General features: G+C 42.8%; 1 protein-coding gene across 3 annotated transcripts in view; it reads left to right on the top strand.

Annotated features, from left to right (window-relative positions):
* Positions 1 to 16,659, top strand: part of Adgrf1 (adhesion G protein-coupled receptor F1) — a 51,092-nt gene that overhangs the window by 23,011 nt on the left and 11,422 nt on the right. For all 3 annotated transcript variants that reach the window (NM_001431183.1, XM_087565120.1, XM_087565121.1), the window contains 6 exon segments: positions 683 to 783; positions 2,598 to 2,656; positions 6,422 to 6,573; positions 9,254 to 9,417; positions 11,248 to 11,436; positions 14,284 to 15,657. In NM_001431183.1, coding sequence (NP_001418112.1) covers positions 683 to 783; positions 2,598 to 2,656; positions 6,422 to 6,573; positions 9,254 to 9,417; positions 11,248 to 11,436; positions 14,284 to 15,657 — 2,039 coding nt within the window.

Here is a 16,659-nt window from a genome sequence, read left to right as displayed (position 1 = left end):
ATAAAGTGGGGCTGGAAAACAGAGGTAGAAAGAACTGTCCACGTGGGGACCAGAGAAGGGCTTCCAGAGAAGGAACCAGAGAATGAACTGGAGTTGTCCTTGTAGAGAGAGACCAACTCTGTACAGACAAGCACTAGCCCTGAACTAGTAAGCACGGGGCTTATAAGGAGTTAGCTTTAAAGTTGTGTTGTGGCTGGGGAGCTGTCTCAGTAATCACAGTGCTTGGTGTGCAAGCATGAAGACGTGTAGATCTTTAACTGGGCACAGTGGGGAGCTTAGACTTGGGATCCCTGGGCTCTCTGGTCTGCTCATCTACCTGAGTTGCTGCTGAGCGCCAGGTCCAGTGAGAGACCCTGTTTCAAAAAATTAGGTACAGAACAGAATAGTTGAGAGACACCAGACATCGCATTTCCATGTACACACACATGCATACACACACACACACACACACACACACACACACACACACACACACACACGACTATTCTCAGGACTATTAGAAACTCACCATTGGGAACTCTGGTTTTCTTTTTTTTCCTTAATTATTTTAGATGAATGTATTTTATGAAAATAAATGGAAATACTTACCATGGGTTCAGAATTCTACTTTCATAACTTTACGCTTCTGATAAAATCAAGTTAGACATTTATTTTATCAAAAGACATTTTCTATTTCCCATAGAGGTTTGGGGAACTTTTGAAATTGATGAAAAATTTCCCGAAGACCTCTGGGATTCATCGTCTCATGTATATGCCCACTACACAACTGGAATTGAAAATCAAGTAAGCACTATTTATTGTGTAAGGATTTTCTTTCTAACCATAATTTCCAATGCCTTTCAATTAAGAACGTTCATTTAATACACATTTCATATGTGTGCATATTTGTATATAGGGAGTACCCATGTGGGTGCTGTATGCACATGTAGGGGACAGAGAAAATCAGACTCAATGTTTTGTTTTTTTCCCAACCCCTGTTATTTTTTGTTTTATGTTTTTTAGACAGGGCTTTCTCTGGCCTGGGGCTCACCAGTTCAGCTGGTCTGATTGGCTAGTAAGTCTGTATGATGGGCCTGTCTTGGCCTCCTGAGTGTCGAGATTATAAACATGCACCATCACATCTGATGTGGGTCCTGGCGCTCACACTCAGGTTTCATGCTTTACTGACTGAACTATCACCATAGCTTCTCAATAACATATTTTGTATAGATTAATTTAATTTTAAAGTGCGTGTGTGTGTGTGTGTATGTGTGTGTTTGTGTGTGTGTGTACTGTGTGTGTGTGTACGTGTGTGTTTGTGTGTGTGTGTGTACTGTGTGTGTGTACGTGTGTGTTTGTGTGTGTGTACTGTGTGTGTGTACGTGTGTGTTTGTGTGTGTGTGTACTGTGTGTGTGTACGTGTGTGTTTGTGTGTGTGTACTGTGTGTGTGTGTACGTGTGTGTTTGTGTGTGTGTGTGTACTGTGTGTGTGTGTGTACGTGTGTGTGTGTGCATTCTATGTATGCATGCATGATTGCATATGCCCAAAGAACCTGGAAAGGCCATCAGATCTCCTGAAGTTAGACTTATAAGTGGCTGCGAGTCACTCAACATGGATGCTGGCAACAAGGAGCTCAAGTCCTCTGCATGCTCCTAACTGCTGAGCCAACTCTCCGGTCCCTTAGTGCATATTTAATTACTTATTTTGGATGAGTTCTACTCTCCCCACGGTTGACCATCCTTGAGCATCTTCCTGAGACTTTATCAGTTGACCTCTCAATTGCCTTGTGTCTGGTTTTGTGTACTTATTGGAATATTGTACTAAGGATTCTTGGCTATTTTGTGTCTTCAATCACACACAGTAAATTACCATGACCTCAGCTCAATTGTCAGCATTTTAATTTGTCCCACGAAGAAGTGGTCTCTTAGAAGCTGAACAGAGTTACTGAACAAAACGCTACCACACAGCAAAGTCATGTAAGAACTAGACCAGTCAATCTGTGGACTAGAACATAAACCTGGGTACATTTATCATATCATTTAGTACCCTATCCCCCACTATTCTAAGATGTTGATTATCCCACCATTACTAAACCCTTCTCCTCTCTCTGTTCATGTTTGAGGGCCAGAGGTAGATCTCAAGCACCTTCTTGTTAAAAGGTGTCTGCACATTATCATTATTATTTTGAGACAAGGTCTCCCACTGGTCTGGTCAAATGACTAGACTGGTTGACCAGTAAGCTCCAGGATCTGCCTGTCTCTACTTCCCAGAGCTAGGGTTATAGATGCATGTGGCTGTATGCTCCACTTACATGAGTGCCAGGAACCTGAACTCAACTCCTCATGACTGTGCTGATGGCTTTGCTAATGGAGCCATCCCACCAGCCTCTGACAGCTCACTCTTTCTTAGCATTGTCAAAATAATGTGTGTGTGTGTGTGTGTGTGTGTGTGTGTTATCAATTGTTATTTGACTGTACTTATTATGACGTATAACTTCTTCCCATGGCTCCTACTTCTTTTGCTTATCTATTAGTGCTTTATTTATTGTTTGCATCTGAATTTTGTCTTGGTGTGTGAAGACAAAGATTGAATCATTGTCTTTTGTTTTCTTTCTAAGCTTAAAGAAGCATTCAGGAGAGTCCACGGTTTTGAGTCAGTTCAGGTCACCCAATTTCGGTAAGTGCCATCTGGTCTTAGTAGGTCTGCTCTAGAATTCTGCACTGGTCCTGAGAATGTCCAGTGATGTTCCTGCTGCCTTTGACAGAACTGTAAATTCAATGCTAGGGAGATGGGTTAGTCAGTGTATACCTTCAAGCCTGAGGTCTGAAGTCTGACCCCAGAACCCACATGCTCAGTGACAGGGCATGCCCAGTGAAAGGGCAGTAGAGACAGGGGATTCCTGGGGTTTACTAGTCAGCAAGAGTCACATAATTAATGAGATCCAGGCCAGTGAGAGATCCTGTCTCAAAGGATAGATCGTATCCCTAATGGCAACCTGATGTTGGTTGTTCTCTGACCTCCACATGCAAGTACACACATGCATGTGAACACACATATACACTCATCATTCATACATAGAGGAATACACACACACACACACACACACACACACACACACACATTAAAAAATGTAAATACATGGGCATAAGATAGCGGAACCTTGAGAGGAAAGGGGAGATCATAGAGCTCAGGTTTAGAAAGGGGTGAGAGGTGGCATTAGGGGTGTGGGTGTAGAGAGGTGAGCATTTCCTGCCACAGTGGACATGGTATTGTATAATTTGGAGTCAGGATGGAAAGCTTGTATAAAATATCCTTCTGGGCAGGCAGGTATCAAGTATAGACTGTGGTTCAAAACTCAGAGGTCATTGTCTACAGCAAATACAGGAAAATTTAGTAAATTAGCCTTTTGTTTATGATTCAATTCAAAGTTATTTGGAGTTGATCACGGGTGCCTCCACTGCTCGTTCCTTGTGGTCCACTTGCTGGAGGAAGTGGTTCAGAGGTCAAGCAACATGAGACTCATTATTTTTTCCATGGTTCACTTCAAACCAGTCACGGGAGTTTTCAACAGCACTTGCTATAAATATATTCTTATTCCATAAGATCATTTAGAATAATTTTCTTTAAAACCCAACACAGACAACCTGTCTCACAGATCGTTTTCTTTTTGTGCCTTTGCTGTCAGTGAAGTCTTAGATGCAGCTGAGATCCAACCCCAATGCCTTTTACATTCAAAAGCCGAGAAGGCATGATAGTGCATGCTCGGAATCCTACTGCTTGGGATGTGGAGGCAGGAGGATTGCCATTATTTCATGACTGACTTAGAGTGCAAAGTGAATACAGGGTAGCCTGCATTACACAGGGAGACCTTGTCTCAAGACAAAATAAACAATCAGTAGGAAAATAGTAGACAAGTGGTACAGGGGTGGGAGTGGATAGCAAGGTAAAGAACATCATTCTCCTAACCTTGCTTTTCTCTTGGTGTCTTGATCCCTTTTGTTTAAATAGAAAGTAGATTCTTTTCTCATACACAATAACCTGATTATAGTTTCCCCCTCCCTCTACTCCTCCCACTTCAGTGTGAGTAGTTGCAGGGCTAGAGAAATGGCTCAGCCATAAAGAATTCATGCAGGTCTTCTAGAACACTTGAGCTTAGGTCCTAGCACCTCTGTCAGGTGGTTTACAACCTTCTGGGCTATCTGATACCCTCTTCTGACCCCTCCTTGGCATCTACAACTCACGTGTATGTACAATCCCCCCAACACACTCATACAGATAATAAAAAAATAAACATTTAAGATTTTATGTTTTACACTTAAATTTTAAAGCATGTTGAAAACTATTTGTTAATTGAAGAAAATACAACCCTGAGACAGGAGTAGCTGGGCATGAAGGCTTACGCATATAATCACTGCACTTAGGAAACTGAGACAGAGGGATTTCTGCAAGTTCCAAGCCAGCCTGGGTTCCATAGTGGAAAACACAAAACCAAAAAATGAGGGTATCACGGTGCTGATCTCATGGATGAACTGTAGGACTTATTTCACTAACACATGTGCATGTGTGCTCTCCTGCTTCAGACACCATCTGTGTTCCTGTGATTTCCAAGAGTGTCACCTGGGCTTGGGCTTGTCCCTGAACTCTGAATATGAGCCACCAACCTGACTTCTCTGCTTGCTCTTCCGGTGGGCATGCCAAACATGGCCACTCCCTGCTCCCCCACCCCACCCCTCCTGGCCAGCCACCTTTTCCACCTTCTTACCTGTTCTTCCAGTTGCTAGACTCAAACTTTGAGCCACATTCTGTTCTTAGTTATATTCTGAGCTGTAATGAACACATTATGCTGTACACAGACCCTCAGAATACAGTTCTATCAGATCCGACCAACTGCACACAGCTTGTCCCATTGCACACAGCTTGTCCTACCCAGACAGAACATCTCCAGTATCCCACGTTCCTCCAGTTCCTTCCTAGCCAATGTCCAGTGCTACCTCTGCTGCCTCCACAACCTCCCCCAGAAGCAGCCACTGGGTCTGATTTCTCCCTCCCTAGGCTGGTTTAACCCGCTCGAGAATGTCGTAAACATAGAATGCCGTTGTTTTGTTCGTTTTGTTACATGGCTTGGTTTCTATCACTCAGCATGAAATACTAGAAGTTCATTCTGTTTTTGTCAGTGGTTGTGACTCCCACCTTTTTAGTGTCCAGTAGAATATTCCACTATGTAAAGGCACCAACTAACCTTGCTTCCACTCTGCCAAGTTCTTAACTCATTTCTTTCTTGTACATCCCGAATCTGCTTCCTTAGCAACCCCGTTAAATATAACTCCGATCTAAGTGTTTCCACATAAATGATTACCCACTTAGTTCAAGCCAAACCACCTCTTTCTTAGCTCTTCTTCCTGCTTTCTTTCTGGACGCCCTTCAGTTTCCATCCTTCCTCCTGCATTACTCGTTACTTCCTGCGGTCCTCTCTCCCTTACTGGACGGCTCACTCTGGTCTTTAAGGTTGTCCAACTCATTGTCTGTCCCAGAACTTTTGCAGATGCTTTTGCGCCATCCCACGAGCTCCTCCCCTTGTCATCTATGCTGGCTAGTTTTACATCAGCTTGACCCGAGCTAGAGACCTATTTAGGAGGAGGGGCTTCTAGTTGAGAAAATGTCTTCCTGAGATTTGCCTGTACACAAGTCTGGAGTGCATTTTCTTAATTATCAATTGATAGGGGACCCAGCCCATTGTGGGTGGTACCATCGCCGGGCAGAGGCCCTGGGTATATAAGGAAGCAGGATGAGGAATCCGTGGGGAACAGGCCAACTTCTTCCATGGCTTTGGCTTTAGTTCCTACTTCCAGGTTCCTACCCTGAGAGACTGAAGTTCCCTCAGTGATAGACTGTTATCCTGAAGGGTAAGCAAAAGAAAACTCTCTCCTCTCCAAATTTATTTTGGTCACGGCATTTTATCACAGTAATGGTAACCCTTATTAAGACATCATTATAAGGGCCTGTTTCAAAAACCATGAATGTTTGTCATGGGGAAACCTTCTCCATGCAACCATATATAGTGTGAGGCCTTCACTTCCTCCTTCTGTGCTTGTCACTGTCTGCCTGCCTCTCATGACATTTAACATTTAGAAATGTGTGTGGATATATGTATGCGCATGTGGGGTACATGTATGTGAGTATGCATATGGGCATGACGGTGCATGCAAATGAATATGTATGTATACATACATGAATGCAAATGTATGTGCACATGTATGTGTGTATGTATTCATGTGAATGAATATAAGTGTGTGTGTTGTATGTATTCCTGAGCTCCATAAAAGTACACAGCAGATCTGCTTGCTTCTTCCCTGTAGACTCCATGCCATGCATTTCCAGATTTGCCCTAAGAGACCAAACGAAGGTTCAGTGAATCTCTTTCTTTCCACATCCCTATTGCAGAAATGGAAGCATCATTGTTGGCTATGAAGTGACCGGCTCCACTAGTCCTGCTGAACTCCTCTCTGTCATTGAACAGGAGTCTGAAAAGGCACAGGTAGCCCTGAGAAGGCAGTTTCCAGTCAAATATGGCTCTTTTCGAGTGTTCGGGAAAGGTAATGCCGAGCTCCCGTCTTGGCTTCTGTCTCTCATTAGTCACGCACGGCGTCCTCAGAAATTAGAGTTCTAAGAAGGCACACACCCCCCTCTCTTTACATTAAAAAAAGTATCATCTTAGTTCATTTCCTCTCGGTGAGAGGAAACACCCAGATGAAAGCAGCTTAGAGGAGAAAGGGTCTATGGACCTCACAATTCCAGGTTACAGTCTGCCCTTGTGGGGAACTCAATGCAGCGGGAGTTTGAAACAGCTAGTCACACTCACTGTCCAAGTCCAGGACCCAGCCCTTGAAATGGTGACACCTGCATTCAGGGTGGGTCTTCTTACCTCAATTAACCAACCCAGTTAAGAAAATCTACCAAGGCCTGCCCACATAGCATCCTACTCTAGACAAGCCCTCATTTAGATTCTCTTCCCACCTAGCTCTACATTGAGTCAAGTAGATGTTGAAATTCACCACAATTTCTTCTCTGTTCTCCCCTCCCCTCCCCTCCACTCCCTCCCCTTCCTTCCCTTCCTTTCCTCTCCCCTCCTTTCCTCTCCTCTCCTCTTCTTTCCTCTCCTCTCCTCTCCTCTCCTCTCCTCTCTTCTCCCCTCCCCTCCACTCCTCTCCTTTCTTCTCCTCTCCTCTCTTCCCCTCCACTCCCCTCCACTCCTCTCCTTCCTTTCTTACTCCTTCCTCCCTTTATCTCTTTCTCACTTTTTGAAACAGAGTCTCTCTTTCTGTAGCCTGGCTTCCAATTCTCAAGTCACTACCCCTAGCCTTCTGAGTCCTGGGATTATGGATATGCACCCTTATGTATAAAATCTTAATTTAAAAACATTAGGCATATAATAGTCATGCATATTCATGGAATTATAATGTGCTATTTTGAGAGTTTCTGATATTATGAATTATGTAATTAGTACATCTATCACCTCAAACATTTATTATTTTTTTGCAATGGAAAGAGTCAACATCCTCTCCCCAGCTATTTGAGAATTTTCTATTTATTTTATGTTTGTGAACACACTATTACTCTCTTTAGACACACCAGAAGAGGGCATCTGATCCCATTACAGGTGGTTGAGAGCCACCATATGGTTGCTGGGAATTGAACTCAGGACCTGTGGAAGAACAGTCAGTGCTCTTAACCACTGAGCCATCTCTCCAGCCCAAGCCATTTTGAAATACAAAGTACCTTCAGCCTTGAAAAGGATGATTCGTGTAACCTCTGGAAATGTGGCTGAGTCTAGAGGATATGTGTTAAATGAAATAAGCCATAAAGACAAAGAGCAACACTGAATGATCTCACTTGTGTATGGAATCCAAAAGACTCTCCTGCTCTCAGAGAAGCTGAGAAATGGTGTGCAGTCCCCAGTGATTGTAAAGAGTCAGCAAAGGGATGAGTAATCGAGGGTTAGATCTACAGGAAATATAAGATGGAGATCAGAGGTTTGCAGTTAGCTATACATCTCTTGCCACAAGCTCTGTTAACATCTGCCAACAACATTCACTCAGCAGACATTCACATATTATCTGATACGTCCAGACACTTAGAGCAGAACACAGAGGAGGTCAAAATTCCAGGCCTTGAGGAGTTGGCTTCCAATGATGCCATCTACTGGTTCCAGTCACAGGAGAATATATTATTGAGAGTCATTGGTGATTTCCATAGAAGCACCTTGAAATAAGTCCACGCCAGAAGGATCACGCCCCAGTGACAATCACCTATCTTCCAACCATGTTATCATAGTTTGCTCTACAGCGTCTTCAAGGTTATCAAGTATTTTCTCCCTCCTCCCATGCATTATGTTTGTGTGATAGGTGTGTTTATGTATATGTGTGTTTGCACATGTACGGATGCAAGTATGTGTGGGTGCATGTGTGTGCATGTGGAGGCTCAAGGTTGATGTCAAGTGTCTTCCTCAGTTTCTCTCCACTTTATAGATCAAGGTGGGGACTCCTACTGAGTCTGGAACTCAGAATTTCCAGTTAATTTGGCTAGCCAGTTTAACCTGAAAAATTCCTGTTTCTATCTCCTGAATGCTGGTGAGATTTCAGATGGGCCACTGTGCCCACTTGGCATTCATGTGGTTCTGAGGATCTGAACTCTGATACTCAGGCTGCCTGGCAGGTGCTTAACCCACGTAGCCATCTCCTGCCTTGTCGTGTTTTCTCTTTGTTGTTGTTTTTTTTTTTTAATTTTTAAAGATTTATTTTTTTACGGAAGTACACTGTAGCTGTCTTCAGACACACCAGAAGAGGGCATCGAACCCAATTACAGATGGTTGTGAGCCACCATGTGGTGGCTGGGAATTGAACTCAGGATCTCTGGAAGAGCAGTCAGTGCTCTTAACTGCTGAGCCATCTCTCTAGCACCTGTTCTAGGGTTCTCTCAAGTGATTACATCGTGCCTTGTGTTCACACAGTACTAACCATCTGATAGTCCATTAAGAACAAAGTGTCTGGCATTGGTCAGATCCCTGGAAGGAAAAGGCATCCTGAGCAGGAGGCATGAGGAAGGCAAAAGGAGACTGAGGATGCTTCTGGGTGTCAGCAGTGTACCTGTGCTTCCAAACTTCGCCTGGGTTTTAAATCTGAAAATATAACTTCTAAAGCACTGAAACGCTGCATGTTTTTTGTAGAGTGCTGGGATGTTCCGAAGTCATTTCCCCCTGTATCTGTTATTTTCTAGCTCAGTGTAACAGCATCTCCTTTGGATTCGGGCTTGAGAATGACGAATATACTCTACCCTGCAGCAGTGGCTTCACTGGAAGCGTGACAGTCAGGTGCCAGGCCTCTGGGTGGCAGCTCACCAGGGAGTCCTGTGTACTCCCTCAGCTGGAAGAACTGAAGAAGGTGACACTTTTTTTTTTAGGAGTTTGAATTTCACAGACTCTCCTAGAGATTCTGGCTAGGTAGAGGTCAAAGGTGACAATTGATATCTTTGAACAAAATGCAAAAGTATGAAGGTTCTGTTGGGTTTTGGTTAACCAGGGGTTGCAAGTATGACTGACAGAGGCAGAAGATGTCTAATGGCTTTGTCTTAGTAAAGTCACTCAATGCTAAGAGATATGATAGATGCTAAAACACCAACTAAGGCAGACCTAGAAATCCAGGAGGCCTTGGAGTTGAAGATTAAAGGGAAGCAAGAATCAGGGCAGTGTACTTAATATAAGTGAAAATATATAAATATCTTCAACTGGAAGAATGACTAGGTTGGACATGGGTGACCCATTCAATAGATTTAAAAAGCTATCTGATCTATCAACCACATAAATATGTATATATGTATGTTCATATATATGCATGTTATATGATATAGTATATGTATATGTATATGTATATTATATGTATGTATATACACACAGATGCACATTCAGGAAACAAAAAACCAAGCAGCTAGTGGTCCATCTGGTAACAGTAACATTAATCTAAAAACAGTCACTTGATTCCTAGTCCAATGTTATGGTTTTCACTCTAGCTTTAAAAAAACAACTGAAAGAAAGAAGAAGAAAGAAAGAAAGAAAAGAAAGGAAAGAAAGAGAGAGAAAGAAAGAAAGAAGGAAAGAGAAAGAAAGAAAGAAAGAAAGGAAGAAAGAAGGAAAGAAAGAAAGAAAGGAAGAAAGGAAGAAAGAAAGAAAGAAAGAAAGAAAGAAAGAAAGAAAGAAAGAAAGAAAGAAAGAGAGGAGATAACCAGTCAAGAACAGGAAAATTCAAACCATAGCGGGAAAAGTCTTGCAGACTGGCTCAGACACTGCTTGTATAGCCGACATCCATGTTGAATAGAGTGTTTCTGTCTCAGTCAGAGCCATTCCTCCCTCAACAGAGAGCCCCAAAGAGGGCTACCTGTCAAAGCACCATGGAGTGGTTGCTTCTCCTTTCCTTCCCTCTCTGTCCTCATCTGAGAGAAAGGAGCAGGTAGCCACTGGAGTCTAATCTTGCTCTCTCCTTCTTTGCCCCAGTTCTAAACATGGCGATAGTTGGAATTCGTTGATCCTAGGATGTGAGGGCAGGCAGAGAGCAGCAGTATTCAATTAAAAAGAGCAAGGAGGTTGGGTGGGATCCAGGATCCTGGGTCAACTTGTGCAAACACTCCCGCTTGCTGCTTTCCAGGTTACTCTAGAATAGCAGAAGCAGACAGGGACTGAGAAGGAGACGTGAGATTCTAAACCCAGTGACAGGGTGGGGATTGGCCCAAGCCTAGAAGTCAAATTGGCACGACATGTCCCTCTGTCTATCTTTTCACCCTGTACAAGACGTTCAGTATTAGTACTGGCAGAGCTCAGCAGCAGAACCACGTCTATCTGGGTACTTCTTGCAAAGTCACCAAATCTTGCTCATCTGTTTTTCTGTAACTGAGATTAGGATGTATTTGAAAATGCCTTTCAGACAATATTTTCATGATCCAGCTTCCTTGGCTCTAAAATAGCATGGCTCAAATAACATGGCTTCCTTCAAAGAGTGTTTTAGATGCTGATTCAACCAATTTCTGTTGCGTATTAAGCACGGTGTCTAGAATATAAGAATCACTGAACCACAGCCATTGTTCCCACTACTACATAAGCTACCTCTGATACACTGTACCGTTTGCTCTGTAGCTGAGACATCTGATTTAAGTCTAACGATGTTAAGCATTTCTGTTTTCCCCCTTATAACCTAATCATTTATATTAATTTTTATTTTCAGGAGCTCAGTGTGATTGCAGACGAGATCACGGAGGCAGGTGTGGCGTCTTTGGTGCATAATCTTTCTGCCATCATTCTGCAAAGCCCATCCACCACAGTTGGGAACCTAGGCTCAGTGGTGTCACTTCTGAGGAACGTTTCATCCCTGTCACTGGCAAACTCTTTAGCTGTATCCAATTCGACACTGAAGGTATGCTTTTTCTTCACTTGAAAGGTTCACTTTATTACTTATTTTATAGCTTATTTTCTTTAGCTTTTTGAGACTGGCTCTCACAGTGCAGCTCTGGCTGGCTTGGCATGCACGCACAGGCCAGGATAGCCTTGAACTCCTGGAAAACATCCTGGTTTAGCCTTGGGAGTGCTGGGAATACAGACATGTACAACTTCACCCAGATTGAAGGTCTCACTTCAAATGCTATATCTTGTAGGAGGCGTACTAAGAGCCTGGATGATGGGAAATCTTTTGATAAAAACAGAATCCATGTGATGGTCCCCATGTGAGTTTTATTGGCTTTTCCATAGTATATAATTAATGCAAAGTATATAATGAACCACATAGTATATAAAGAATTACAGTGGGGCTGTATGTAGCTTAGTATGAGGGTGTTGACCTGGCAGGTGTTGGGCCCAAGATTCAATACTAAGTTTGGGATCTTGGAGGAGAAGAAATATGAATGCCCATGTTCAACAGTGCAAAAGCTTACCTCCTGGACCTTCCCAAGCATCCCGTTCATGGGCAGATTTCAATTTAGACTTTTGATCCTATGTGTTCATTGTGTACAGTGAACAATTATAAACTCTTTCCTCTTGGCTGGTTCAGTTTGGATATTTATTCTACTACTAAAGCAACCAATATGCTTTCTTCCACAGAATCTCACTGGGGACACAACCCAGTCTTAAGGGCAGGCCTCATGCCCTACACTAGAAATGGCCAAAACAAAATGAAGCCAGTGGCATTTTTGGAGGTTCTTTGCCTCATAATGCTTTGCCAGGCCTCTCTTGTTTCTCCTTACAGATCCTTTGAGCATATATTATGGCTTCCAATTTTGTGGTTTTATAGAATTTCTATGTGTGCAAATGCATGTGCATCTACGTCTGTATATGTTTCTTGTGATTTTTCTTGTTTTTTTTTTCTGTTTATTTTCTTGTTTTGTGCTATTCTAGTTTCTTTTCTTTTCTTTCTTTCTTTCTTTCTTTCTTTCGTTCTTTCTTTCTTATTGATATTTAGATGCCTGATTGTTTTCTAATGAGAAATAAAGGGGGTAGATTTGAGTGGGGGCAGAGGTTGTGGGAGACGGGGTAAAGGGAAACAGTAATCAGAGTATATTTTATGAAAAATATATATTTTCAAAAAACATTGGCAGTTCAAGACCTGGTGGCACAGTCTATAATTCTAGCACTTGGGAGGCTGAGGTAGGAAGGTTGTGAATTTGAGGCCAAACTTAGATCCTCTGAAAAAGCAGTAAATGTTCTCATCGTCTTAGCCATCTTTCCAGCTAACAATTCAAAACTACACGTTCTTTTTTTTTAAACATTTATTTATTATGTTTTATTTATATACATCATACAGCTTTCTGCCTGCGTGTATGCGCCTGCAGGCCAGAAGAGGGCACCAGACATGATTATAGATGGTTGTGAGCCACCATGTGGTTGCTGGGAATTGAACTCAGGACCTCTGGAAGAGCAGACAGTGCTCTTAGCCACTGAGCCATCTCTCCAGCCCCAAAACTACACGTTCTTAAGGATCACCATTGAATATTGTTATGCAGTAAACAACAATCAAAACACATGAATTAAAATTTGAGCATCCATGGCATGAATTTACAAGTTCTTTTTTTAATCAAAAATATTTGTTGTTGTTTATACACGGAATCCTGGTTAGTTTCCCCTTCCTCTACGCCTTCCAGTTCCTCCCCACCTCTCTTCCCGTCAGGACTTCTCCCACACTTTTAAGAGATAATAATAAAATAAAGTATAATAAGATAAAACAAATTCTAATGTTAGCTAAGGGAACAAAATGGGGAAGTTGTTGAATGTCATGCTTCTGTCCTGGGGCCATAACATATTCACCTTTCCCATCTCAGAGTTAAAAAAATGCACTCCTGTGTATTATGGGATGCATATTCATCCACACTGAAGTAAAACCTCACTGTGATTGCAGATGGCTTAGGGTGACCACTCTAAACCTAACTTAAAAGAACATTATAGTGTGTGTGTGTGTGTGTGTGTGTGTGTGTGTGTGTGTGTGTGGTGCCTACATACATTCCACAGCATATGTAAGGATACCAGAGGGCAATTTGTGGTAATCAGCTCTCTCCTTCAACCATCTGGGTTCTGGGAATTGAACTCAGGTCACTAGGATTGGAACAGGTACCTTTATCCACTGAGATACCCTATCATCTTGCCCCAAGTTTCTTTCTTTCTTTCTTTTTTTTTTTATTAACTTGAGTATTTCTTATTTACATTTCAAGTGTTATTCCCTTTCCTGGTTTCCGGGCAAACATCCCCCTAACCCCTCCCCTTCCCCTTCTTTATGGGTGTTCCCCTCCCCATCCTCCCCCCATTGCCGCCCTCCCCCCAACAATCACGTTCACTGGGGGTTCAGTCTTAGTAGGACCAAGGGCTTCCCCTTCCACTGGTGATCTTACTAGAATATTCATTGCTACCTATGAGGTCAGAGTCCAGGGTCAGTCCATGTATAGTCTTTAGGTAGTGGCTTAGTTCCTGGAAGCTCTGGTTGCTTGGCATAGTTGTTCTTAAGGGGTCTCGAGCTCCTTCAAGCTCTTCGAGTTCTTTCTCTGATTCCTTCAACAGGGGTCCCGTTCTCAGTTCAGTGGTTTGCTGCTTTGCCCCAAGTTTCTTTACCCAAACCTTTCTAATATATTGAATGATAGAACTGAATGTAACTCATGAATTTTACCATGATCCTTAATTCACAAATTCTATGACCATCTTTCTTAGACTTAGCATGAGCAACCTTGACACTTGGTTCTTCTGTCTCAGAAGACCTAAAGTGACTTTGATTTTTATGTTTCAGGATGTCATCAACATAGCTGATCATATCTTGGATTCAGCCTCCATAAAGAACTGGACAATTTTGATACAAGAAGCAAAGGACTCCAGCTCCCAGTTGCTAGAGACGTTGGAAAACATCAGCACTCTCATCCCTTCCACTGCTTTGCCTCTTAGTATTTCTCGAAAATTCATTGACTGGAAAGGGATTCCAGTGACCCAAGTCCAAAGCACACAGGGCTACAACTATCAGATCGAAATGATACAACAAAATGCCTCTCTGCCCATCCGAGGCCATGTGCTTATTGAACCAGATCAATTTCGGAAATCGCATCCAAAGACTATTATCAGCATGGCCTCATTGACCTTTGGGGACATTCTACCCATTACTCAGAGAGGAAATGCACAGGCCAATGGTCCTGTGATATCCACACTTATCCAAAACCATTCCATCAGTGAAATTTTCCTGAACTTTTCCAAAATAAAGGGAAACCTGAGCCAGCCTCACTGTGTGTTTTGGGATTTTAGCTACTTGCAATGGAGCAATGCAGGCTGCCAACTAGTTAATGAAACTCCAGACACAGTACTGTGCCGATGTAGTCACCTGACCTCCTTCTCCATGCTCATGTCACCCTTTGTTCCCTCTTCAGCTGTCCCTGTGGTAAAATGGATCACATACATAGGGCTGGGCGTCTCCATTGCAAGCCTAATCTTATGCCTGATCATCGAGTCTCTGTTTTGGAAGCAGACTAAAAGAAGCCAAACCTCCTACACACGCAACATTTGCCTGGTGAACATTGCCTTGTCACTCCTAATTGCTGATGTTTGGTTTATCATTGCTGCCACGGTGGACACCTCCGCAAGCCTGTCTGGAGTCTGTGTGGCTGCGGTGTTCTTCACTCACTTTTTCTACCTTGCCGTATTCTTCTGGATGCTTGTACTCGGCATCCTGATGGCTTATCGGATCATCCTCGTGTTTCATCACACGGCCTTGCTTACCATGATGGCTATTGGCTTCTGCCTAGGCTATGGGTGCCCTCTCCTTATATCCGTCATCACCCTTGCTGTCACCCAACCTAGCAATAACTACAAAAGGAACAATGTGTGCTGGCTTAATTGGTCTGACAAGAGCAAACCTCTCTTGGCATTCGTTGTTCCTGCATTGACTATTGTGGCTGTGAACTTGGTTGTGGTGCTACTGGTCCTCAGGAAGCTTTGGAGGCCAGCGATTGGAGAAAGACTCAATCAGGATGACAAGGCCATTGCCATCCGAGTGGGAAAGAGCCTTCTCGTGCTGACCCCACTGCTAGGGCTCACCTGGGGCTTCGGCATAGGAACAATGGCAGACAGTCAGAATCTAGCCTGGCATGTTCTTTTTGCTTTACTTAATGCTTTCCAGGTAAGAATGATAAGAATTTGTAGTACATACTCATGCTATTGGAATAAGTAGAGAGAACCAGGGTTGGTGGATGAAGATGGCCTCATCTCCTTGGCTCCAATAAGTCTACAATAGAAAGTGCATCAAGACAGTGAGAAGACACCCCCATCCATTTTTCCCAGCAGTTTACATCACACTGAAAGAGAATTCTAGATGTTTCAGATAACCCACTGTGGAGCTCAGATCTATCAGTGTTCACATAACTACCAATCACATAACTATCACTTGTGGTTGACTCAGTCTACATATCTCTAAAGAAGCAGAGGAAGAGAAAGAGCTCAAAATTACTTGCTGATCTTGAATGATACAAAGCAAGTCCCTGGGATTTAATAAACATGGGCTGGCAACCTGACACCAACAGCCAGATTTTGTAAATAACAGTTTCTTGGAACACAACCATGCTCATTAATAGGGTCCATGGCTCTTTCCTCTCCAATAGAGGAGATGAAACAGATATTATGTATCTTACAAACCCAAGACTCACAATTTACTCAAAACACACACACACACACACACACACACACACACACACACACACACACACACACACACAGAGTTTGCCAATCCTTAGTATTAAAGATGGCTTTTATGTTTGGCAGTCAAAAAAGTGTTCAGAATAAATGGAAAAACTAATCCTTAGGTTTTTATGTGTCTGGAAGAGTCTTCCATCATGGTTTATTGCAGATAAGGCCAGACCACCTGGAGCAATGAGTCATGGGAACTGTAGTCTCACTTCTGGATTCTTGAGTCAAGTGTGGTTTTTTTCAAATACCAACTGTATGCTTAATCTCTCCATCTGTCAGTTCTCCCAGATGATGAGCGGGGATCACAGTAACACTTATAGAGCAATTTTTGAGGATTACAAGATATAATTTAGCACCTGACCCAGTGCCTCCTACTCAGTAAAGGCCTAGAATTTCTTAAAGGCATTGAACCAGTCTACACAGCAGTAAATGGGCAGGT

This window comes from Rattus norvegicus, chromosome 9 (assembly GCF_021556685.1).
Source record: "Rattus norvegicus strain SHRSP/BbbUtx chromosome 9, alternate assembly SHRSP_T2T, whole genome shotgun sequence".
NCBI lineage: Eukaryota > Metazoa > Chordata > Mammalia > Rodentia > Muridae > Rattus > Rattus norvegicus.
This window is presented reverse-complemented; position numbering and strand designations above follow the sequence as displayed.